The sequence below is a fragment of the Pelodiscus sinensis genome, chromosome 15 (genome assembly GCF_052426305.1).
Source record: "Pelodiscus sinensis isolate ZL-2025 chromosome 15, ASM5242630v1, whole genome shotgun sequence".
In the NCBI taxonomy this organism is placed as follows: domain Eukaryota; kingdom Metazoa; phylum Chordata; order Testudines; family Trionychidae; genus Pelodiscus; species Pelodiscus sinensis.
Window position 1 is genome coordinate 32,398,611 of NC_143066.1, and position 26,126 is coordinate 32,424,736.

General features: G+C 49.6%; 1 protein-coding gene and 1 long non-coding RNA gene across 2 annotated transcripts in view; both read left to right on the top strand.

Moving 5' to 3' along the window:
- Positions 1–253: 253 nt before the first annotated feature.
- Positions 254–5,865, top strand: LOC142818627 (uncharacterized). The gene is made up of 3 exons (XR_012896187.2): positions 254–1,397; positions 1,536–1,639; positions 4,964–5,865. It is a non-coding gene; the product is annotated as an uncharacterized LOC142818627 (long non-coding RNA).
- An 84-nt stretch (positions 5,866–5,949) lies between these two features.
- The window catches only part of LOC102447293 (cytochrome P450 3A24-like), a 33,857-nt gene continuing 13,680 nt past the window's right edge, over positions 5,950–26,126 (top strand). Inside the window, exons 1-10 of the mRNA XM_075899638.2 lie at positions 5,950–5,964; positions 7,897–8,050; positions 11,114–11,207; positions 13,407–13,459; positions 16,470–16,569; positions 17,932–18,045; positions 20,841–20,929; positions 22,267–22,415; positions 23,486–23,613; positions 25,431–25,518. Coding sequence (XP_075755753.1) covers positions 7,980–8,050; positions 11,114–11,207; positions 13,407–13,459; positions 16,470–16,569; positions 17,932–18,045; positions 20,841–20,929; positions 22,267–22,415; positions 23,486–23,613; positions 25,431–25,518 — 886 coding nt within the window. The 5' untranslated portion in view covers positions 5,950–5,964; positions 7,897–7,979. The remainder of the gene's footprint in view (positions 5,965–7,896; positions 8,051–11,113; positions 11,208–13,406; positions 13,460–16,469; positions 16,570–17,931; positions 18,046–20,840; positions 20,930–22,266; positions 22,416–23,485; positions 23,614–25,430; positions 25,519–26,126) is intronic.

Below are 26,126 nucleotides of genomic sequence, written 5' to 3' on the forward strand. Positions count from 1 at the left end.
ACCTCCCTGGCAAATCACTAACAACTAAGATCTAGTGGGGGTGGGGATGTAACACCCCAAAAGAGGGATTGTGCTATGAGTTTGGAGGGGGAGGTTGGGATTTTTTGTTTTGGTTTGGTTTGGTTTTTTGCTTAAGGAGAGTTGGGCCTATCCCGAGGTCTACTATGTAAATAAGAGAAAGTAAAACCTGAGTGAAGGGAAAAACCTTACGGCAGACTGGTTTACCAGTCACCAGACTGGTTTACTTCAGGCCCCCTGCCACCCAAGGGGAGACATTGAGGCCGACCTGACAAAGAAAGTGCCCAGCCACACTTCACAGGAGAACAGGACCTACCAGACAAAATGAATTGCCTTTTGCAATCGCCAGCCTGAAGTGGATGTGAGGATCTCCAGGACACAGGTGACAGAAATCCGGCTGGAAAGCCCTTTGCTGACATTCATAGGTTGTGAACGTACAAGCCACTTGCTGGATTTGCTAAAGGGCCTTTTGGGCTCTGTGAGATGATTAACAACCAATGAGCTTCCCCTCAGAACCTCACACTTCCCAGGTCCTCCCAGAGCAGGAGCAGATAAGTCACCAAAACCATCAACATCTAAACCATGTGGTGGCTTGGAGGAAGCACTGTTGTTATCTTTGTTATAATTTTTTGAGGAGTAACATTAGTTCGGACTAAGGGCTTTAGTCCGAACTAACGCGTCCCGGCGCGCACTTCCTGGTTCGAATCAGCTGTGATTCGAACTAGCGCGCCGGCGAGATCATGTTAATGGAGCGCGGGATATTTAAATCCCCGCTTCATTAACTACTTTGATTGTCTCCATTTGCATCCCTAGTTCGAACTAGGGATGCAGTGTAGACATACCCTATTTTGGACAGCCTGGGTTCATGGTTCTTGCTTGCCCATGCTGGGCTGGAAGGGACCTGCTCTGCCATGGACAGCACTCCTGCATCTGAGGTAATGCAGCCGGGAGAGTCCAGATGCAAACTGGGAAACCAGCTCTGTTCGGAGAGGTTAATTCAACCATGCACGCAAGAGAGAGCCTGCTGAGGGCTGAACAAAGAACTCCCTCCCCCACTCTAGGATACTGAGAGAAATGACAAGCAACCACAAGAAGCATTATGTCATCGGGACAAACTCCCAGAGCCTGAAGCAAGGACTCTGTTACTTATTAGCCCCTGAGACCTGATATAATCTTTGGTGATGTCACTTTATGACCCTGAAATAATTCTCCTGTGTGGCCAATACACATTTCCGGCAGGCTGTGAGGGTCCCCACCTGACAGCTGCACACCCGATGCCATGGAGATGATCCCTTCATCCAATTTTTCTTTGCAGGGAGGCAGAAACGATCGCTGTGAGGGGTGACCTCCCCTCTTCACTTCAGTGGCTGCTAATTCAGGTGCCAATAATGATACTTTAAATGTCAATGATTATTGTTAACAACAGCACTGCCTGTCGTGGTTTATCACTGTCACCGCATGCAGGAAAGGAATGGGAGTAACACACTGAAGATCTGCCCCCTCTTCTCCTTTTGCAGAGACCTTTAATAACATCACCTGCTGGGGCTGATTTTGGAGGCAGTTAGCTGAAGAGGAGGCGGTGAAGAGGTTGGCTGTGGGGAATTAGTGCCCGTCAGGTCAGGTCAGCATCCTTTCTGATGGATGCTCCCACCACGCCCCTTCTCACTCTGCAGGGCTTGCCGTGCTCCCTGTTCGAGCCCCAACCTGGCAGCAGATCACTCTATAGTCCTCGCTTTCTGGAGCATCCCCTTCCCACGGGATCTGCTGTCCATTCCAGATGGCATCCAGTCCATGGCAGGTCCTGTGCCACTTCCCAGCCGCTGGAAGGGGAACTTGGACCCACCCATTATTTCAGGTTCCAGCCCAAGGACTTTAAGTCTGGCAACTGTGATCTGCTTGCTCCCAGACCTTGTGGCCCTTTCTCTGAAGCTTTTCCTACTTTCTTTCTCTATCTTCTGCCCTCTCCCCTTGGTTTACTACCCAAGCTCCTCCCTCTCAGGGAGTTTGTGCAGACAACTTCCCCTCTATTGCCCCAAAGAAACTTCTCTTCTCCCACGGAGCAGCTGAAGATTACTTCCCACCCCTTTCCATTCTCAGCTTCCTCCCTTCATGCAGGCCTCTGCTCCTCCTTCCCAAGGCAACTTCTCCTTCCAATAGACTTGATTGCTCCCTGACTCTCTGCCAGCTGCCGCATATCAGGCTGATATAATTTAACCTACTTTGCCTTATGTGAGGTGGGCATCTCATCACAGGGCTCCAGCTTCCTAAAGTTTGGGAGACCCTGCCCTAGGCCACATACACGACAAAGTGTGGTTGATACATGCTACATCATCATACACAGCTGCCACCTTTTGCATACTCCTGGGGTGCGCACACAATTTGAGGCTCGTACCAGCCCTGTGCATCCTCACCAAGAGTAGTTGCATTGATGGAAAACGCTGCCCACAATGGGTATCCCAGTGTGGCCTGGGTTGCCATCTGGTGCAGTCACTTGTTGGGTATTTTTGCAATGCTTTGTGGCATACCGGCTGTTCACCCAGGGATTTCTGGGAATGTGGGGTCAAGTTTCCACAGTGCCACCTTCTCCATCCCTCAATGCTTATTCCAACTCAGCATTCCTGTGCTGCTTTTTGCTCTCTCCACCCGCTCCTGGAAGAAGCCTGAACCCTGCAGGGCTCAGTGCTATTCTAATGACCGTTGCTAAGCGGGACACAGGTGTGTACTGTATTTGTGGGCTTCACTATAACCAGTTGTGAGAAGGGAATGAAGAGGAGATGTTTGACGTCAGTGACGGAACCCAGCAAATAAAAAGCCAGAGCGCTGTTGGCATTCATGAAATACACTCTGCGGTGACTTCCAGGCCCAAGATATGAGCACTGCTTGGTGGGATCCCATAGTAATTCAGGTCTGAGGTGACAAGCAGTGGCTGAAGACCTCTTGGGTGCAAAAGGCCACATTTCTGGCTGATACAGAGACACCAGAATGAGCCGAGGCATCCTGGGAGCTTGTAAAACCAGCTTCGTATCAGTCCATGGCCATGCAGTTTGGAGCTGAAACATCCCACGTGGGGGCCATTGGTATTCAGGTGCCAAGGGTGCTATTTGTCTCCTGTTGCACATGACTGTGGCACTTGCGATGTGCAGGAATCAGTGGCTGGTGTCCTGAGCTGGGACCTGTCTCCCTGTTTGGGCCCGTGTGTCCATCTCTGTGGCTATACAAGTGCTGGTGGATCTACTGGCTTCCTTATGGGCTGGTGAGGCAAGAAGCAGGGTGTTCCCATCTTGCAGAGCATAGGACTTTTCCAAAAGCTGCAAGGAGGGACATTGTTCCCTGACCAGACCTTTCCTATTGGCAATGCTGAAAGGCCAGGAGTTGTTATGGGAGACCCAGCCTACCCATTAGTGCCTTGGCTCATAAAGCCATACACTTGTCTGCCGTGACACCATCCAGTAAAGAGTCTCCTCCTAGCTTGGCAGATGTAAGATGACTGTTGACTGTGCTTTGGTAGATTCAAAGGTCACTGGCAATGTTTACTGACAAGGCTGGATCTCAGTGAGGCAAATATTTCTGTTGTTAGAGGTGTGTGTTCTGCACTACGTAATATCTGTGAGAAGTGAAGAGAGAAAGGGTAGCGGTAGGGGAGTAGTTTGAAGTGAACTCTGCTGAATTTGAACAGTCAGACACAAGGGATATTAGAAGAGCCAACCACGGCGCTATAGAGTTCTTTTAGCAGTCAGCCATAGCAGTGCTGTGTGTTGCTTTTAAGAACTTGGTGTGTACAGGGTTTAAATACGAGTGGGCTATTGACTCCCGTGATTAATTTTGTAAAGTGGCGTTTATCCTTGCTGTGAACTAATAAACAAATACCAAGTTTCCAAAAATATAACTTTATGGTGTGCAAAGAAACAGGAGATCTTAAAGTGCAAATACCCACATTACATACACTCTAGCAGCATTGTAAATGGGGGTATGTCTACACTGCATACTTATTTTAAAATAAACTATTCCAGAATGGTTATTCCAAAATAGCTTATTTTGAAATAGCACGTCTACATTGCAGGGGAGCCTCAAAATTAGTTGGAGGCAGCTTCCCTAATGTAGACATGCTATCTCAATTTAGAGCCCCAGGAGTCACTGGGAACGAATAACTTAGAATGGCCCCTGTAAGGGGCTATTTTGAAATAGCAACAATGGAGCATTTACAAACACCTTATTTCAAAATAGCTATATCAGAATAGGCGTTATTCCCCGTAGAATGAGCTTTACAGATTATGGAATAAGCCGTCCATTATTTCGAAATTATTTCAAAATAACGGAATGGCTGTGAAGACACTCGCATTGTTATTTCGAAATAACACTAATTATCTCGAAATAACGGTGCAGTGTAGACACACCCAGGCTGACCCACCTGCATCAAACCCAAGAAAATGATACAACATGCATATTAAAAACAGATGACAAGGGTTCATTCATGTGACAAAACATGCAGTGCACAGTGCCTGGGACTGCTCCCCGGTCACTGTGAGTCTAGTCATGGTTCTTGTTTTGCCCAGGTGTGCAGTGGCCGTGGGTAAAGATTCATGCCCATGCTGCCACGGGTGCGTTGGGGGTTAGAGGGAGCAGTGACCATGGAGTTTCCCAGGGATTGCAAAGGCTGCTGCGCGGGGGTCTTTGTGCATGAGGCTCAATAATGTTCTGCGCCGTCGACGACTGTTGCCTAACCGAAGTTGTATTTCCTGCTGCACTTCCCACTACTCCTTTCTGTCCTTTCACCCCTCCTTCTGCAACAGTTTTCTCCACTCCTTGCCCTGCACCCTGCTTTCTGCTACCTGCCACCTGCCCCTGTTCACTTCTCCATTCACTGTCAGCAGCTGCAGAGGCCTGATGGATCTCTCAGACCATACCCTTTCTGGTCTGTTTCTTTTTTTCTCCTGACCTGGATCAGATGTTCAGGAGGCATTGAGTGGACATCCTAAAAGGCTGCCATGCCAGAAGTTGCTGAAACAGCCTTCCATTTACAGTCATAACAGGAAGGATGGTAAGTCTCAAAATTCCCTTGCATTATTCCCTTTCATCAGATGTGGGAATGGTCACTTTAGCATTGGAGGACTTCATTACAGCACCGCACCGCAGCACAAACCATTATCAGCACTGACACATGGTGGGGCTAGCAGCAGTGTGGGATGGTCTGTTGGGTGAAGGATTAACCACTGCATGCCTCTGGGTGTGAGTATAAGGAAAGTGCAGTGAAAATGGCCAGTATTTTCACAGGCAAGTGGTGCTTTGGGCTGACATCCCACACCCTAGATGACAAAGTCACGGAGAACCCAGCTGCTTCTGATATTCCAAAGCTGCCCACGACCAGATGCTGCTAACCTGCCTAGCAATGGTGCCAGCACAAGTCACCACTGGCACAGTGTCCTACCACTGAGAAAGAAACAAGGCCTCCTTCCCTAGCAATGGCCAGGAAAGGATTGCAGACTAGCTCCATGAACGTTTCATTGAGATGGCACAAGACAATAAAAGGGAGGGAGGAGTATGGATATAAAGTACTCCATGTGCTCTCCCCCTGATACCCTCACCTAGCCCAACAGGCCATAGAATAGCTGAGCCGTCACCTCTTCTTCCTCTGTCCAAGCACAGGACACTGATTTTATGCAGACAGTACAATCCAGACAGCCGGAATAATATACATTTCTTTCCTAGGCAAGTGAGCAATTGAGTCAATGCCTTTTGTTCTCTGACATGCAGAGGGGATGGGTGCCATTTTTAAGAGGGTGAGAGGGAGAGAGGGAAGGTTTGAGGCAATAAAAAGGTAAAATAGCACTGGGGTGGAAGGAATGCACATACGCACTCACCTGGGTTTCCTTCAGTTCCATCTGCACTTGTCTGGTGGGACTGGCTTGGTTCCGACACAAGTTCATACAGCTCCTCGCTGGCTTCATGGTTTGTGTCTCTCATTGTTTCCTCCCACCCCAATCCTCCTCCTCCTCACTGGGCACTTGCAGGGGTCTCCAGGTCAAGTTCTCACTAACTGTCCAGTCAGATGTGGGTTCCTTGCCAAGTATGTCATGTAGTTGTCTGGAGAAATGGCAGATCTGCCAACATGTCTTTATTTTTACCACTACGCTGTTGAGGTGTGTGTGTGTGTGTGTGTAAATATATAAGATATTTATCAGAGCTTAGCCCATCGTTGCAAGCATCTGACCATGCGAGATAGAGAGAGAGACAGAGATCTGTCATGGTCAGACGCTTGCAAAGGTGGGCTAAACTCTGAGAAATATCTTCAAAGCCCCTGGAGTTTTTATAGCTTATTGAGGAAGGGGGTGATGGGAATGTAAGCCCTGGTTGTGTTCATCAAAGTGGGCCCTCGGGAAAAGGCATTTTAAAACAGGCTGGGAGGGGCAATAAATAGGGAGAGGAGCGGGCTTCCAGTATCTGTGAACCCTGGTGAGTGTAGTTCAAAATTATGACTACAGCATGCACTGCTATAGAGGCCCAGCACAGGGGGACTCCACCATGCAAGAGGCCTGAAGGCCTGGCTGGGGGTGTGGGGCTGAGGCTAGGGAGAAGGGTCCTACCACCGGTAGCAAGTGTCTGACCTACAGCATCCCTGCAGCACAGCGAGGGCCTGAGAAGGAGTTAGTATTAGAGCTGAACTGATCTGATATTAATTTAATTGTCTTTCTTTTATACAGGAATTAGATACAGTGCTCTTGTCAGCTACTTGCTAAGCTATCTGCCAAAAAACTAGTTTTCAAAATGCCTTAGTAGCCTGTAGAAAGAGGAGATGTTGGGGGACAGGAGAGCCAACACCCCTCCCGATTTGCTGCTTGGATTATACGGAGCATGCTCAGTAACACTGCTGAAGCTGCTGTCCTGGTGCCCCCATGTCCTCACTCTGCCCTCCCCCGCTATTGCAGCACACACAGGTCACCCTCTCCCCTTACCAAAATCTGAAATGACCCCCCTGCCCTTCAAACTAACTCCCAGCACTGTTCTATATCACAAGCTAGTTCAGAGTTCTTAGACCCCCTCATCCCGCTCTCTACTCACCCAGCTGTTCCTGTCAGCACTGGGGTCGATGAACAGACATGGCCCGTTGGGTGAGTTCACTGTCACTGATTAGTGTAGCCTCCTACTCCCAGGCTGTGTCTAGACTGCACCCCTTTTCCGTCGAAGGGATGCAAATTAGACACATCGCAATTGCAAATGAAGCGGGGATTTAAATCCCCCCTGCTTCATTTGCAAAAAACATGGCTGCCACTTTTTTCCGGCTCGGGGCTTTGCCAGAAAAAAGCGCCAGTCTAGACGGAGATCTTTCGGAAAACAAAACCTTTTCCGAAAGATCCCTTATTCCTTATTTTAAGAGGAATAAAGGATCTTTCAGAAAAGGCTTTATTTTCCAAAGAACCCCGTCTAGACTGGCGCTTTCTTCCGGCAAAGCCCCGAGCCGGAAAAAAGCTGCAGCCATGTTTATGCAAATGAAGCAGGGGGGATTTAAATCCCCGCTTCATTTGCAATTGCGATGTGTCTAATTTGCATCCCTTTTACGGAAAAGGGGTGCAGTCTAGATACAGCCTCAGAGTCAGGGCAATGAGGTGATCTGTGGGCAGCATTTCAAGACTCCACAGGGCCCCTCTCCAGCTTAGGAAAGAGGAGAGGCAGCACGAGGAAACTGACCGGTAGGGTGGCTACATGCCAACGGGCTTTGCCAAGGCCCCGTGGAGCTCGGGATGCTGAGGGTAGCTATGCAAAGTGAAAGAGAATGTCGTTTTCTCAGGATCTCAAAGGAGAAGCCCATTTGAGGGTTAAAGATTGTGCAGTGAGAGTACATAACAGACAACTCAGTCATGTGACCAGAAATATCCCTTGCAGGGAAAAACTGCTGGAGGGCTGAAAAGCAGCAGAAGCCTCTTTGGAGCCCAGACTTGTTCGCCTGGAGCAGGCAGAGAGTCAGGATGAATTTCCTTCCGAGTTTATCCCTAGAAACCTGGCTTTTGCTCCTTGCCTTCTTGAGCCTCTTCATGCTGTAAGTAGAACCCATTGCTTGTGTTAGGCTCCTGGACAGGGGATCTGCAGCCCTTGATCAGTACTTGAGAGGCCTTTGGGAGAATTTAGGGGAGGAGCAGATCAACTTTTCCCTAGAGAGGAAGAAGGGGCCTTCGTCACAGAAAGGAAGGGCAAGGCCTTCATGGGACGTCAGGGAGCTCCTTTCAGTTGAAGAAAAGGAGAAATGTGGAGAGGATAACACATAGAGCGAGAGGAATTTTTGCCAAACAAACTCAGCAGAAGAAACTCTGACTGGATTGCATCTGGCTCAGTGTAAGCCGAGCCGGTCCTTTGGGCCCGTGGTTCCATGGCCACAGCATCCTCCCATCCTGGGGTCCCCAGTTTGGGTTGGCTAGCGATACAACGATTGAACCTGTCTCTTGTCCTTTCCATCAGGAGCCTTAAGGCAGGCCTGCACCACCATGGTGCGGCTGCAGCTCGGCAGTGTAAACACTTGCAGCAGCAGCCGAAGGCATTTTCCCATCAATACAGGGACTCCACCCCCTTCAAGGGTACATCTAGACTACGTTTTTTTCCGAAAGGAGATATGCAAATTTGGTGCTAATTTGCATATCTTCCTATTGCTTTTTCGAAAGCGGGTTTTTCGAAAGTGAAAGTAGTCTGGATGTATTTTTTTCCAGGGAAAAACCCCTTTTTTTGAAAGAGCCTGTAAACTTCCTTATTTTAGGAAGAGCGGTGTTTTCGAAAAAGGGTTTTTTGAAAAAAACGCATCCAGACTACTTTCACTTTCGAAAAAAGCAATCAGAATAAGATATGCAAATTAGGTGCTAATTTGCATATCATCTTTTGATCGCTTTTTCAAAAGCAGGTTTTTTCAAAGTGAAAGTAGTCTGGGAGCGTTTTTTCGGGGGAAAAAACCCTTTTTTTCAAAAGAACCTGTAAACTTTTTTTTTTTTAGGAAGAGTGTTTTTTTCAAAAAAGGGTTCTTTTTTTTAAAAAAAATTGTCCAGAATACTTTCACTTTCAAAAAAACGGCTTTTGAAAAAACGCTTGGAAGAAGATATGCAAATTAGCGTAGAATTTGCATATCTCCTTTTGGAAAAAAAAGCTTAGTCTAGATGTACACCAAGAGATGGTAGCTCCTCAGCCCTAGTGGTGTCCCTAGGGGCTTATGGTTTAACTACATCTCTCAGAAGGTGTGAGTTTTTCACACCCCTGAGTGACATAATTAGGTTGACCTAAATTCTAGGTGTAGATCAGGCCTAAGAAAGATACCTACTGCGTGAGCGGCCTGCAGGCTCCCTGCTAGACAATGTGAAGCAGGCAGCATGGGCTTTAATTGCAAAAAAGAGCAGCCCAAAAATATGAGAGGCAGTGAGGTCTAGTGGCAAGGAACCTGACTCTCTTGGGGGCTTCGGTCAAGCCACACAGGCCCAAGTGCTCAGACTACGGCTCTGTCTACAGAGCCCTATGGCTGCCTTGAGCCATTGAGTCAGGCTGAGGAGTTGTTTAACTGCAGGGTAGACGTTGAGGTGCAGGCTGCTGCTGAGTTCCCTGCAAGCTGCATGACTGTGTGGCTGCACAGCTACCTATTTAGCCCCACCCAGGCGTTCCAGGAGGCCACATGGCAGGAGCCAGCGGCAGTCAGGGAAGGCCCATCGCCTAGTCCACCCTTTAACTTGCTGCCGCCGGGAGCCCTGGCCCCAGCCCCACTTCCCATCCCGATCCTGCTGTGGCTGGTCTGGCACCAATCCTGGGGTGGCTTGACCCTGTCCCCAGCCTGGCTGCAGTCAGGGCAGCCCAGCCCCACTCTTGCTGTGGACATGGCCAGGGAGGCCTGGTCCCGGAGCTGCTCCAGTGAGGAGACGTGCTGTCCCACCCTCCAGCCCAGATGCTGCTGTGAGGAGAACTGGGGGAATCCTCTCTCATTGCAGCAGCCCCGAATCACCTTCCTTCACTCCAAGCCCCGCTCAAACCCAGAGCCTCTCTCCCCAGGCAGAGCCCTCACCCCCTTTGCAGACCAACCCTCCAACCCCGCCCCACCACAGAGCCTGCATCCCTAGCCAGGGCCCTCACAGCCTTGAACCCCAACCCTCTGCCCCACACACGAGCCCCTTCCCACCCTATGACCTCCTCGTCCCCTCTGCCACGTGAATTCTGTTATGTGTACCAAGATGGAGGGGATCTGTCGCTTGTCACCGCCACACTGCTGTGCCTAACACAATTCATTCCCCTCGGGGTGGGGAAAATTAGCGAGAACCCTGGGCTGCAGCCCTGGCTCTAGGGCCCTTGGAGGTCCCAGGGATCCAGAGCTCAGACTGCAGCCTGATCCCAAATGTCTACGCCACAGTTAAACAGCTCTTAGCCCAAGTCATGTGGCACAGGCCAGCCGTGTGTTTTTAATTGCCATGTGGCAATGCCCTTCGGTGCCTGAGTAGTTGTGCCTGGAGAGAGGAAATTCACTCCCTAGCCCAGTGCTAGGGTGAAGGACAGCTGCCATCAGGCGCCCCCCCCCCCCCCATAGGTAGGCACCCTCCATAGGTTGGCGCCCCAGGCAGCTGCCTGGCTAGCCCTCCCCCCCCCCATCTGGCCCTGGTCACAGGATCAGCATAAAGTGGCCCAGGTCTGGCTTTCTACAATAGGGGGCATGTGCAGATCTCTTGCCATGGCTATTAGCTGTTCATAGTTCAGCCTGAAGCCCCTATGTCAGTGGTCTCCAACCTTTTTACACCCAAGATCACTTTTTAAATGGCAGAACAAGCCAAGAGTGAATTTCCTCTCTCCAGGCACAACTGCCTGGCGTGTGACTCTCTGGGCTCCAGAGGCAAGGAGAGGACACTGCTAGAAGGAGAATGGCACAAGAAAGTAAATGCAACTGCAACACGCTTGTCCCTGTCCCATTCATCGGAGAAAGACAGACAGACAGACAACTAGCCAAAGCCCTGCTCCTGCCTTCTCGCCATTATTTCCGCAGTACCTCAGTGACGGTGGCAGTTGTTCAGCTCCTCCGCACGAAGGCCATTCCCTTCCTGGCCTTCAAATGGCCTGTGGCTCATGTCTTTGCTCTCCGTTTACTCTGCAGCTATGGGATCTGGCCATACAGATTCTTTAAGAAGCTGTGTATCCCTGGGCCGAGGCCGCTGCCTTTCATCGGAACATTCCACGAATACCGGCATGTGAGTAGTGGCAGTTCCGGCTCCATAGATGCATATGCGCGGGAAGTAACATCCCTGGGTTTGGGGCCCGATATCGCCACTGCTGGCCCTGTGTAGGGGTCCCAGCTGCCAGCCTGAGCCCAGGGGTCCCAGCTGCTGGCCCCGCACTTTGGGACTCTGATGCCGGCCCCAGGGTCCTGGCTGTCAGCCCTGGGCTTCACTGCCTGACCCAGAGGCCAGCCCCATGCCCGGGGCTCCCCAACTATTCCCATCAGTGGCCCTAGCCTGGGGCAGTGAGGGTTGCAGATGGAGATAAGGGGGGTCCAGCTCAGCACCTGGTATAAGATATTACCCCCGGGCACTGGCCAAGATGAGCAATGTTTCACCCACCTTTTTATTCTCAACCCCTCTTTTCCACCCTAATTTTTCCTCCTCCACTTTTGGTTCATCCCTGCAGCAGTAAAAGGCCTTTGGAAACCAAAAACTTAAATCCACAATGGTCCCAGTCCTGCTTGTTAAGGACTGGCCTCCTGCGTGGTCGTGGTTTGCATTAGCTCCCAAAGAGAAGCCAGCGCCCATCACTGCGAAGACCACGCTTCTCCTGGATACATCTATCCACACAGACACTGGAGATGTGATTTCCCACTCAGGAAAATAGAGCCAGTGCACTGCAAGTAGCAGCGTAGTCATGGCAGCCTGGCCTTGCCACCCAAGGTCTCTGGTAGGATTGTTCTCTGGATGACTAGCTGGCCCCACTGCCCATGTCATTCTAAATATGACATTGAAACTTTACACCTGATGACAGGATATACGTTCACTTGAGAGACAGATACACAGTGTGCCATCAGAGAGGGTGTGGCGGGCCACTTCCGCCTGGTCCTCCTGCCGGACCTCTTATGTCCAAGGCCCTCTGGCCTTAGTCGGAAACACAGTTTAAACCTGGCTCTTTAAAGGCAAGGCCAAGGCCCTCCGGCCCGAGTCCAAAACACAGTTCAAGGTTGTAGCGGGGACGCACCCCAGGTAGGGGGACCTGGGCCCACCCAACTCCACCGGGTCCCTGCCCAGGGCCCTGTGAGTGACTGGATAGTGTGTCACTCCCTTGGCGGGGTAATCCGACCAAAACGCGCCGAGGTTCTCGGGACAGAAGAGGCGGTTCCCGCTCCTGCCTTGGGCCACTTCCTACCTACTTCACTGGGGTTCCTTCCCATGTACTCGGCCAGCTTTCTGCACCCTCTGGGCTGGCGTCTCCTTGACGGGCAGCCTCTGAGATGCACCAGTTCACCTCCGCATCCCCACCGGCCTCTTCTGGAGTCTCTGGTGACAGCTGTGCGGGAGTTCCCTTCACAGGTCCTTCTCCTCTGGCTGCCACACCTGACTGAGTCCTTCCCCGGGCTTTTATAGTGGAGCTACAGCCCGGGCATGCTCGGTAGGGCTGCGGGGGAGGGGCCCTGCAGGCTTAGTGAGGGGCTGCCTCGCCCCGTCACAGAGGGCTTGCCCCTAAAATGTCCCTTAAAGTAAAGCACTGATCCTTTATTTCATGTGGTTTTCCCTTATTTCCATCCAACAAGATGGTCGGTGACACTGTTAGACTGTGTGTTTGGATTCATATTAAAGCCAAGTGTACACTAAAGGAGAATGTTGAATGAAGATACACAACTCCAGCTATGTTAATTATGTAGCTGGAGTCATCGTACCTTGTTTCGAGTTTCCCCACCATCCCAACAGTGGGAGACCAATGAGAGCAAACACTCCTATCTGTTTCCCTTACTCCTCACAGAAGCAGGAGTACCCGCCCCCAATAGGGGTGCCCCTGAGTTTGACTCAGCGAGTCTTAACTAGACCCACTAAATCAAATTCCAGAGGATCAATTGTGGCAGCATCAATTTTCCTTTTAGTGAAGACATGGTCTAAGAAGCTCAAGTTAGAACTGCAGCAGAGTCTGAGTTTTAACTCTACCTGCCAACTCCTGTTAAAACTACAGCTGCCTGGTCTTCACTGGGATTTTATCTTGAGTTAGCTAACTCAAGAACACATCTGTTTTTGGCAGTAAAGACATATTGGTTCCTCAGGGCAAGCACCTTTCCCCTCTGCCCACCTGCCCCATCTCTCCATTTTTTTTCTGGTTTGCTACAGATAAATATATTCCATTGAAACCCAAGCTGCAGCCCTCCTTTGCTCACTGTTTACCTAGGATCTCTAACCTCTGTCTCTCTCTTGCAGGGAATTCTGGATTTTGACAAGAAGTGTTTCCAGAAATATGGTAAAATCTGGGGGTGAGTTTTCCACTGAACAAAATCCCTGATTCATGGTGAGATGTGGGGAGCCCCCAAAAAGAAAGGTTACACCCTTTCAAAAGGCCATTGGTCATTGCGGCCTCCTTTTGTCCACATAAAGTTCTGTCTTGGCATGTAAATTCCTGCTGCGCTAGGCTAGGTCACAAGGGGAACCCAGGTTCACCAGTCTCATCCGTCTCTGTTGAATGTATGTCTGAAGCTCTTGGATCACACAGATCTTTTACTGCATCTCTGACAGGTTTTTCATAATGGGCAGTGCTCAGCTTGAGAGTGCCTCCTTATGTCAGGGTGCAATGACGCAGGGATTGTCAGCTCCAGCATCCTGAGGGCACCACTCAGCCTCTCCAGCTGAGACGTGACTAGTCCCAAACCCTTCCAGGGGAATAAAATGCCCAAGTATGGTCCAAAGTCCCAGAGTCAGTCTGTCCTCTGGGCCCTGTGCTCAACCCTTCCATGGGGTTTCCCTGCTTTTCTCCAGCTCTGTCCCACCCAGTCTAAGTCTCCCTGAGGCCTCTAGCATTCCCACAGCAACGAAAAACCTGGGTCAGCTAATGTGGGGTCGTGAGGCTGTTTCCTTGCTGGGTAGACTTCCAGGCTTGGGCTGAAGCCCAGACTTGACCCTGAACGGTCCCACAGCTAAGTCTCCAAAGCAAGGAAACAGCCCTGGTCCGGGCATGGACCAGCCACAGGGTTTTCTGTGCTGTGCCGACGTACCTGAACAGCCTCTGGTGTCTCAGCCCTTCACGGAAGCCTGCTTGCCTGAACTCACTCGGCTTGTTTCTAAGGCTCAGGCGTGTGAGTTATTGCCCCACCTGTTTTCAGTCCTGCCCGCCCTGGTGAGGCGAATGTGCCCCTCTGGCCTTTAACCCTTTCTTGCCCAGGCTGATGGCAATTACTGCTCCCATCTTTTATTTGCACAGCCGCTTAGAAAACAAGCCAGTCCTACCCGCTCTGGGCCAGATCTGACACTGCCCTACAGCCCTTTGTCCCAGCTAGCCTGGCGTAAAAAGGTTGGAGGGAAGACATGAGCCCCACCTCCCCTCCCCCCTTCAGGAATATCTTCAGCACAGGGAGCCAGACATGTAGTCCACCCCCTACAATCACAGGGGCATTCTGAGGGAAGCAGGCCGGTGGGGGGGGGGGGGGAGAGCTGGCTAAGCCAGGCACTGTCCTTGGAGACTCAGTTGCCCTGCCCATAAGGGTCATGGTAAGAAGATACAAATTAGAAATGTGGCTCCAATGGGCACAAACTGCCTCTCTCTGCTCTCCCTTGTCCCTCCGCAGCTGAACTTTCAAATATGCTGTTTCAGTCTGTGGCATGCTTCCCCTTTCACCTAACCCAGGGTTGGGGAACTTAAGGCCTGGGAGCTGGATGTGGCCCCCAGCTTGCCTGGATCTGGCGCCCCAAGGCTCGGTGCTCCCCCCCAGCATTGGGGAGACCATGCTAGCACTCCAGCCCCCCACTGGCACCCCAAGGCTCTGGTGTGTGAGGGCAATGTGGGGAGTGTCTTTCTCCTCAGTTGGTGGCTTCTCACTTTCTGTGGGTGAGCAGCCCCTGACCCAAAAAAGGGTTTTCACCCCTGAGATAAAGGCACCCCTATTGCTGTCCAGAATTTACCCCGGAGAAGCCTTCCCAGCCAAGGAAGGAAGACTCCTTTCCCCAGCTTTGGCCAGCTCCGAAATCGTGGCTTCTAGATCCCAAACTGACTCTGGAGCCTTTGAAGCTGCCATTCTCTCTCAGCTGCTGCTGCCGGTTTTGATCGTGTTTATCAGCTCCTCCTACAATCAGGGCACCTTCTGTCCGGCCTGCCTCTTTCACAGTGCAGGCTTTCTGTGGGCAGAAACACCGGAGGCTCTTTCCTCGCATTTCCTTAGAAACCTCTCAGGGGGGAATTGCTACACAGAACTCTGAAAAGTTTCATGAGCTCAAATTGTTTTTAAAAGATAAAAGGGCTTGAGATTTGTGAAACCTGAGACACACGCATGTACCCCTGGCTCTTTCCCGCCTCTGGGCCTCCCGCCTCGGATTTTAATGTTTTTAAACATACATTGATTAAAAACAGACTCTGCAGATGTTTGGGTTTTTCCCCCTTCTGCTTGTCTTTTCTGGGATGCTGTATCAAGAAATCAGTTTTTCTTCTATCTGGGCTTTCTTTATCGGGATTTTTTTTCCCGCCAGGTAGCAATGAGGGAAATGAAGAGAGATCAGTCAGCACAAACACACAGAATCAATGCAGTGATAATGAGCACCCCTCTGTCCAAACACACCCTGCTTTGGAAATGCAGATATTTTCTAGAAATGCCCAGATATCAATGTTTGAACTGTTCCTCCACCTCCATTTCTCTTCTATCCTGAGCAATAAAACAATATGGCTACGTCTACACTGGCCCCTCTTCTGGAAGGGGCATGTAAATTTCACGAGTCGTCGTAGGGAAATCCACGGGGGATTTAAATATCCCCCGCAGCATTTAAATAAAAATGTCCGCCGCTTTTTTCCGGCTTTTAAAAAAGCCGGAAAAGAGCGTCTAGACTGGCCCCGATCCTCCGGAAAAAGCGCCCTTTTCCGGAGGCTCTTATTCCTACTTTGAAGTAAGAATAAGAGCCTCCGGAAAAGGGCGCTTTTTCCGGAGGATCGGGGCCAGTCTAGACGCTCTTTTCCGGCTTTTTTAAAAGCCGGAAAAAAGCGGCGGACATTTTTATTTAAATGCCGCGGGGGATATTTAAATCCCCCGCGGATTTCCCTACGACGACTAGTGAAATTTACATGCCCCTTCCGGAAGAGGGGCCAGTGTAGACGTATATCAGAGTCTTATCCCTTTTGACTGGTTTTGGGGGGAGTTTGCAGGGGGCAGAGGGAGAGTTTGAGACCCGTTGGTATTGGATATTGTAAATGACCATAGATGGTTATGCATTCATAATTAAACCAAGACACTCCTGTTCCCTGCGGCAGCAAGCAAAGGACTGATCTGGAGTTTCTCTTTGGCCTAGATTTTTTGATGGCAGGCAGCCAATTCTGGCCATTCTGGACCCTGTCATCATCAAAACCATCTTGGTGAAAGAGTGCTACAACCTCTTTACCAATCGCCGGGTAGGTATCCAGAAAAGGGCTTTCCTCTGCAGACCCGATGCAGCATGTGTGCGGTGGGAAGGTGGCATGTCTTCTAGGGCAGTGTTTCCCAAATGGTGTTCCACGGAGCCCCGGGGTTCCGCAAAGTGAAAATAAGGGAGAAAATTCCATTACAACAACATTTTATTATTTTTTTAAAAAAATTAATATTTAAGCATTTATGAATGTTATTGAAAACAATTTTCACTTGTGTTTGCCACGCTAAGGCTACGTCTACATTGGTACATTCTCATGCAAAAACTCTTTTGCGGAAGAGTTCTTCTACAAAAACTCTTCCAGAAGAGAGCGTCTACACTGGCATGTGCTTTTGCGCAAGAGCATCCATGCCAGTATAGACGCTATCTTGCGCAAGAAAGCTCTGGTGGCCATTTTAACCATAGGGCTTTCTTGCGCAAGAAATTCATGTTGCTTGTCTACACTGGCCTCTTCTGGAAGAGCTCTTGTGCAAAAGGGCTTCTTCCTGAGTGGGAGCCTCATAGTTCTTGCGCAAGAAGCCCTGATTAGGCTTACATGCGCAAGAACACGTGGCCAGTGTAAACAGGCAGCAAGTTTTTGCACACAAGAGCAGCCGCTTTTGCGTGAGAGCGCGCCAGTGTAGACACAGTCTAAGTGTCCCTGTGTAATGCTGGCTTAGCCAGTGAGTGGGGCCGATGGTGTCACTACTCAGTGCTGCGGGCGCAGTCAATCAGTGGTGCGATCGCCTGTGATATACCACCGTAAATCCCCGCACTCGCTCTCAGGGAGCGTGGATCACGTGGGTGACTGAATATGATACACTAGCACCCCATCGGACAAAGTCGAAGCTTCAGCTGTCGGACGGGTTGCTTGTATGGGAGTACGCAAGCAGCACTTTCGTGAATACTTTACTTCGGTATAACCGCACGACTTCTTGTGTTTAAAAATTGAACTGTGTCAAATATAAATTGACTATAATAGATTAATCTACATCTCATGACCTTGTTTAGCATTTGTTTACTATTATCCTTACTTATTTGTGGTCTACTTTTTCAGCTCCATATATGAGGCAGTTATTAGGGGTTCTGCAAAATTCTTTTGAGTTTAAAAGGGTTTTGTGGCCAAATAAAATTGGGAAGCCTTGTCCTAGGTCAAAGCAACTTTTCATTAAAATGGGCTCCTTACAGGCCATCTGGGTTCTATTCCTGGGTCTGCCATTGCCTTGCTGTGTGATCATGGCTGCTTAGCTCCGTGCCTCAGTTTCCTCCTTTATAAAATAAAGATAATGATACTGGCCTCGTCGGAAGTTGAAATTCTGCCGCAATGTAGTGTACAATCAGATATATTTGCTTTATTTTCCTCCCTTAGATCTTTGGCCTAAGTGGAGATTTGGACTCTGCCCTTACAATTGCTACAGATGAGCAGTGGAAAAGGATTCGCACTGTGCTCTCACCAACGTTCACCAGCGGGAAGCTAAAGGAGGTGAGGTCCAGATTACGAGGGCTGTGTCTACATTGGCATGATTTTGCACAAAAGTGGCCGCTTTTGTGCAAAAACATGCTGCCTATCTACACTGGTGGGGAGTTCTTGTGCAAGAACACTGACGTTCTAATGTGTGAAATCAGTGCTTCTTGCACAAGAACTATGATGCTCCCACTCAGGAATAAGCTCTCTTGTGCAACTGTTCTTGCGCAAGAGGCCAGTGTAGACAGGCAACATGAATTTCTTGCGCAAGAAAACCCTATGGTTAAAATGGCCATCAGAGCTTTCTTGCTCAAGAGAGCGTCCACACCGGCACGGATGCTTTTGCGCAAAAGCACATCTCTTGCGCAAATGTGCATGCCAGTGTAGACGTTCTCTTGCGCAAATACTTTAACGCAAAAACTCTTGCGTTAAAGAGTATTTGCGCAAAATCTTGCCAATGTAGACATAGCCTAATAGTCCCAGTTTGTGGCTTGAAGGCTACTTGGGTTTGGTGGCTCACTACAGAGCCATTTGGAAAATCATTTTGCGGTGCCACGCATCTCTTTGCCAAGCTTTGCCATACTCATTGGCCTAAAGGGTCTCCCCCTAAAGCACCCATCCTTATGTGCACTTTAGCAATATGGTTTTTTCTTCAATTAGGGTGATAGATTTTTCCCCATTCTGCCCCTCATCATGGTCAGGGAACTGATGTCTGTGGAATGAAATGGCTACATTCTCTTTCCAAGATTTTACATACTAGAGTAGAGGTCCATTCTCAGGCACCCCACCATTGACCTCAACTTTCTTTTTGCTGATCCGGCTTCACAAAAAGGAAAGCAGCACAATGGATACATCTGCAGGTGGTGATTCCCTGCTTGAGGAGACATCCCTGTGCCAGCTGTGAGCCAGCGAACATGCTAAAAATAGAATTTGGCCGTGGGAGCCTGGATGGCAAGATGGGATAGCCACCCCAAGTACATACCATCTGAGATCACATACTCAGCCAGCCCCTCCTGTCACTCACACCACCTTAGCTTGTTCCTCACCCTGGATTGCACTTCTGCTTCACCCTTCTGTAATTTAATCACCCCCATCCTTACCCAGTTTTAGGGCTCAGGGCATAATCTGTTGGTTTGCAGGGCCTTTTACCAGTGAAAGTGCCTTACACAGTAATATCCTTAACCTCTGTTTATTAAGTCACCAAAACAGAATGCTCATGCTAAGCACACAATGCTCACCACTCCCAATAAGACAGATGAAGGTTTCCTGGTGGCCAATCTGGGTCAGGTCATCTGGGGCTCCAGCTTCTGCACAATATGATTGGCAGAGTGCTGAGGTCCAGCAGCTCTGATCTCGGGCTGTGTCTTTCAGTTTAGATTCCAAAGAACTTCCTTTTGGACCCCGGTTTATACAGTTACACTTGAGTCCTGCTCACCTACACCTTAACCAATCATTTTAAACCAATGTTCTACAACAGCGTTTCTTAAACTATGTTCCACGGAACACTGGTGTTCCATGAATAACTTGCAGGTGTGCCGCGACCTCTTCTTTGTGTTTGTCTTTTTTTGTCTGACAACAATTTTTTTCAAAGAGGAAAATGTTCATAGGTGTTCCGCATGAAAAAATATTATTGTTTGGTGTTCCATGGTCTCAAAAAGTTTAAGAAACACTGTTTACAAAATGTTATTTTTCACCCATCCCAGCCCATTACGAAACTGTTCTTTAAGCAGTCATATTCCACCCCCTTAGTTGACTTAAATCTTAGGCTTTGTCTATATTTCTAAGTGTAATACTATAATCTGGCAGTGTGGTCACAGCACAGTAAACCACCTCCACTGGGGGGGCGATGGAGGGGGGGAGCTAACAGTACTGGGAGCCAGTTATACTGGCACTTTATAGTGCTGTAACTTTGTAACTTGCTGTGCTCAGAGGTGTGTTTTTCACACCCCAGAGTGAAAACGTTTCAGCGCTGTAAAGTGGCAGTGTAGACAAGTCCTTACAACATTAGTTATACAAGCAGACAGAAGGAAAGAATCAACGATCATACAGAGAAGCAATAGAGATGTAAGGGCCACTGAATGAGCTGAAAACATCACAATAATTTTAAAAATAATCCTAAAAAATCTAGCCAGTTTGTTTTGACATTTTTGGAATATTTTGGATTTTTTGTTTGTTTGTTTGAATTGAATTTTCCTTGAAAGGTTTCTTTCAGTTTTGTTTGAAGTATACAGACTTTGAGTCTCTCAAAATGAAACTGTCTGTTCAGCCCAAAATGAAATGTTTATCAACTGCTCGGTTTAACAATATTTTTTTTAAATCTCATTTTCAGTTTGATCCAAATCAGTTTTTTCCCAGAAAACCCAGAAAAAAACATTATTTGCCCAGCACTAAGGACTCAAAGAACTTCCATCTCCCTTACCACATTTAGCTTGGAGGTGAACTAAATGTGTTTCTCACTCGTTTTCACCCATGCTCTCCCTTCAGGGCAGACAGATGTAGAATCTACCTGTGTCATTGATGGACAGCACCCTTTGGCCTTTGCACCATGCAGTGGTTTCTGGTGGGGAAGCTGTATGCTTTGGGGGGACGGCCTTTTTTAGTTCACACCCACATGAGTCTATGGACTAACCACAGAGATCAGACCAGTCCTGTTTTTTCCCCAACAATTTCTGTAATGATGCTTCTCTCTAGTAAGACTGCTGCTCCTAATTAGGGAACAGCCGGCAAATAGCAAAGCTGAGTTCCCTAGCGGTAACCTTGCCTCGTGAACTTGAAGGTGTCTGAAATGCCTCGTGCTGTGGTTTGCATTTCAGATGTTTCCTATCATGAATCGCTATGGCGAGATTTTAGTGAAAAACATCCAGCAGAAAGTGGATAATGGTGACTCCCTGGAAATGAAGAGGTGAGTAGCTTTGTTAAACGGGCAGGAACAAGCCTCTGTTCATAATGGGTACATCTAGACTGTGGAGTTTTTTCGGGATATGAGCAGTATCCCGAAAAAACTCCGCAGCATCCAGGGAACACATCTGCTCTTCTGCTCTTTTTTTTTTTTTTTTTTTGCGGAAGAGCAGACGCGCTTTTTTAGAAGCCCTGTCTTCCTCGTTCCATGAGGAAGAAGGGATCTTCCGAAAGAGGGTTTTTTTCCCCAAAATTTGGCCCAGTGTAGACAGGCCAAATTTCAGAAAAGCCTCTTCCGAAAAAACTATTGGAAAAAGGTATGCAAATTGCAGAGCGCAATTTGCATACTCTTTCCGATAAAGCCCCGTAGTGTAGACATAGCCAATGTGGGGATGGGGAACATGCCTTGAGAGTTCTTGAGGGAGCCACAGACTTTGTTTGCTCTAGCTTACTCTCAGCAAACTGCATGTCACCTCTGCGGAGCATAGCTGAATTGGAGAAGCCGTGTCTGTCTTCACACAACATCTTCCACTAAGCCCTGACTGGAATAATTTAGTTGGGGTTGGTCTTGCTTTGAGCAGGGGGTTGGATTAGAAGACCTCCTGAGGTCTCTTCCAGATCCAATCCTAATCTTCTAAGAAAACACCCACCACACTGTAAAGATGTGTTTACTTTTATTCAAAATGCCCGATGGGATGTTTCCACAATAGGAACCAGACCCCCACAAAGGTATTGCCACATCCCCACTTTTCTCCCCCGCCGATCCTGAGATGTAACATCTAGACAGTCTCCATAAAAGTCCTGCTCATGGCACATTTCTCAGTTGCGTGGTGCCCCACTCCTCAGATCAGACCAGAGGCCAGATCAGTACGGGTCACTACACTTCTGTGGTTTTGTCACTCATCTAGTGGTTGCGGGGAAGGGGAAAACTTTACTGAGTTGGATGAAATCAGGCCCATCCTGGAAGTATGACAAACTGCAGAAAGGGAAAAGGCCATTTCCAGGTAATTTGAAAAGTCTCGTTTACAGCGAGAGGTGCTTGCTCGGAAATGCTGATGGAATTTAAAACATGTTCTTTACTGCCTTGCATGGCAGTTCAGCGTGCTGGGCTCATCGAGAGAGATGGAGAGCAATTTAGTCATAAAAGAAACTGCAAACACTGGGGAAAGGTGCCCTTGTTGGTCCCCAAACTGGGGTGAGGAGTCGATTGTGACCGGACCAAGGTGCTATGCTTTTGGGGGTATTCAGTCCTTGAGCGGGAGAAGTTTTCTTTGCTGAGGTTTCTCCTTGGGAGGGATCTGCCAAGTTCTTCACATTCATTTTCTCCATCTCTTTCCTCAGCATCTTTGGTGCCTACAGTCTAGACGTGGTGGCCAGCACTTCATTTAGTGTGAACATCGACTCCATGAACAACCCCAATGACCCTCTTGTGACCTATATCAAGAAGTACCTCAAATTCACTTTCTTTAACCCAGTGCTCCTGTCAGTAGGTACGAGGCACCTACACGTCTATATACTCAGATTCCTAGATTAGTGCCCTAAAGCCTGCTGAGATTACTTGGTCTCCCATCATTTCCTTTTTGAGAGTTCAAAGTGCCTTCACTTTTCAGCCCCTTGTAAAATCAGGGCCTCGGGCAGATTTGTAAAGATATTGCTATAGAGAGTTTGTCTCCCGATCTTTTAGCTAGCTTTGGGTACATCTACAGTGCACACTTATGCTGAAATAAGCTATTCCAGAATAGTTACTCCGAAATAGCTTATTTCGAAATAGCAAGTCTACACTTCAAAATTAGTCCCAGGCCGGCTTCGCTAATGTAGACGTGCTATCTCAATTTAGAGCCCCAGGAGGCACTGGGGAGGAATAACTTAGCATGGCCCTGGTGAAATAGCAGAATTGGAGCATCTACACACGCCTTATTTCGAAATAGCTATTTTGGAATAGGTGTTATTCCTCATAGAAAGAGGTTTACAGATTTTGGAATAAGCCATCCATTATGTTCAAAATTATTTCAAAATAACAGAATGGCTGTGTAGATGCTCGCATTGTTATTTCGAAATAACGCTAGTTCTCTCGAAATAACGATGCATTGCAGACGCACCCTCAGCCACCCTGTCTGCAGCACCCAGGCACAATAACTAGATGCAGAGTTAAGATGGAGAACTTTTATTCCCGTGATGGGAAAACCACACTGAACGTGACACCGCAGTTGGCTAAGTAGAGGGGTAAAAGTCAGGAGATTCTCACGTGACGTTCTCACCTGTACACAACTGTGGGCTCCTGCTGTCCCTGTTGGCTGGGAGCCTGAATGAGTTGGGATTGGTTCTGCCTTGGGCAGGGGGCTGGACTTGATGACCTCCTGAGGGCTCTTCCAGCTCTATAATTCTATGCTCCTAAGTAAATTGGGAGTTGCCAGTTGTCTTTAGAGCCTGGAAAAGTTGTTTTGACAGGTCAGTTGTTGATGAGTTGCCCAGACCTTGCTCCCTCTCCCACGGTGCCACGGAGCTCAAGTCTCACTGCAGATAACAGCTAGGGGAACTGTTTTGTTTCTCTCCTTTTCAGTGATGTTCCCCTTCCTCGCCCCAGTGCTGGAGAAGATGAATGTGACTCTGTTTCCCTCTGGCTTCCTGGACTTTTTCCTGGACGTCATCCAGCGCATTAAGAAGGAGCGGCAGAAGAACAACCACTCGGTTAGTCTGTCCCCATCTTGTCTTCCTTGTCATGCAGGCGCATGCTCTGAGAGTATGTAATTTCCAGCTCCAGGACACAGGTCAGCTCTGAGCAAGCCTCTATGCTAAAAACAGAAGTTTGGCTGCAATGGTGCAAGCAGCAGGAAGGACTAACTGCCCCAAGAAGAATGCCATCCAAGATGCTAGTCACTGTGCCAAGGTTCTGACCCAGGCCCCTCGCCCTGGGACCCCTTCTACATCCACAAATCCACCAGAGACTCCTTCTGGTGCAATCACCCCTGTCTTTTATTGTCCAGGCCATTTCCCCACCGCCTTCTATTTACTGAGCTTTGTTCATGGCAAACTCAGCCAGCCTCTTCTTCGAGCTGGGGAGCACACTCAACCACTTTCTGGCTCCTCCCCTTCCTCTTCCCGTCTGGCTGCCTAATCGAACAATCTGGCTAATGAGGCCTCCGGCTGTTTCCCATTAGCCCCTCAGGCGCAGGTCTGCTCAGCTGGCCTCAACTGCCCTTTTCAGCCAGGCTGACATGGCAGAGCTCTGGCTTAGCCAGCAACCTGTCGCAGCCCGTTCTCAGGTGGCGAGCGCCCGCCGCTGCTAGTGCAGACACCTCAACTCATGCTGGAATTGTGCCTCCAGCTCTGGTGGAGACATACCCTGTGTGGGAAGGTTACTGCTCCCGTCGCCGGAGCTCCTGGTCAAGACCTGACGCTCCATAGTAGCTCTCAGTTTGCCAGATGTGGATGAGACTGGGAAAGCATCCTGCTCAGGCTTTCATGCAGAGCCAGCCCATCCATAGGACATTTCAGGGTGGCTGCTCCAGACCCCTCAATGTTGGCAGTTCTGCAATGGCTGCCCCGCCCATCCTAGTGATGGAAGGGATCCGGAGGATTACAGGGGCCTGGTGCAGGGCAGCAGTAGGAGTCGCCTCCCTCCCCCACTGTGCACCTCTCGGCCCACTGTGCGAAGCTTCCCCGCAGCAGCAGGAGGCAGACTGTGCCGGTGCCAGGACGCTCCGCTTTCCGCCGCCACAGACAGCCACGTGCAGAGGGCCGGGAGAGGGCGGCGCAGTGGGGCGGAGCAGGCTTTCAGGCCACTCTGGCTCCTGCTGGTATGTGGTGAGCAGGAGGGCGACCCCTCCTGTCACCCTCCCAGGCTCCAGTAACCCCCCAGGCTGTGCTGCTCAGGAGAGGAGGAAAGGGCGCAGAGTGGGGGCGGAGCAGGGGCAGGGCTTGAGAAAGGGGTGAGGTGGGGCCTGCAGCAGGGGGTGAGGGAAGTTGCCTGGGAGACTTGAGAGGTTGCCCCAGACCCCTCACCCTCCTCAGGCTCCCATGAAAAGACAATAAGCCCCCTTGCCCAAAATGGGTCTCCAGCCTGCACCATAAGGAGCCTCCTAGCCACCGTGCTCTACGGTCATCCCCCTTATCCGGCTGGACTGACGGAGGAACTGGGGCTGAAGGGTCGGAGCGGAAGCCTGTGCTGCACTAGCTTTTCCTTCCATGCACCGCTCCTCTGAGAGAGCATCTGCACAGCACACAGAGGCGTGATTACAGCACAGGTGAGCACAGCCCCCTCCCCCCTCCCCGCAAGCTTTAATCCAATTAGCCCAGGCAACAGGACCGAAGATGTGGCAGCCTGGGCTTTGGTGCAGCCTAGCGACTCCAGCACACGCCCAGGGTAGATACTGGGAGTGTTAGCTTGTGCTGAAATCCATGCCAGCATGTCTTCACTGCCACTGCTGCTTGCATGTCTGCCTACACGGCAAACACACCTTCCTTTGGGCTCTAGATCTGCCCTCACCCTGGCCTTCCACCCCCAGGTCCGGGTGGATTTCCTGCAGCTGATGGTTGACTCGCAGAGCTCAGAGGACAGCTCCGAACCTAATGAGAAGACACGCTCCTATAAAGGTAAGGCTGCAGGCCCCTCCCCCCAGCTACTAGCTGAGCTGTTTCATGTAGGGTTTCCAATGACCAGAAAACCCCCTGCTCCCGTGCACCCCACTGCACGCTCTAATCTTGGCAGAAGTGGAGGCTGGAGCTCTCTCAGAAGTAGAGAAAGGGACAGGAGAATTGAACGCCAGCTGCGGGCGCCTCAGAGATGCGGTGCCCCCACAGTCCCTTCTGGAGCCAATGGAAGATGCTGAGTCTCATTACGTGTGAGAATCCGGACAGTAATGGTGGGTGCTGCATAGGAAATGGGACAGAATCAAACCTAATATGCGAGGGACAAACCCTGGGAACCTTAATTAACCGAGCTGGAGATTTACCTGTGTGAAATCTGAGTCAAAGCCAGAAGCAAATGACGCAGGTTTCAGCCCTAAATGCTCCTGGTTGCTATAATTTAATAAAGCCAAATCCTCTGCTCTCTTGTCTCTTGCCACGTCCTCCTGTGCTCTGCCAATGACACTCGCCTTGATCACCCACGAGTCTGTCATTCCCATCGCTCTTCTCATCCCCTCTTCCTTTGCACATGGGACGCCCTTCCCAGAAAGCCAATAACTACTCTCCCTTCCTGG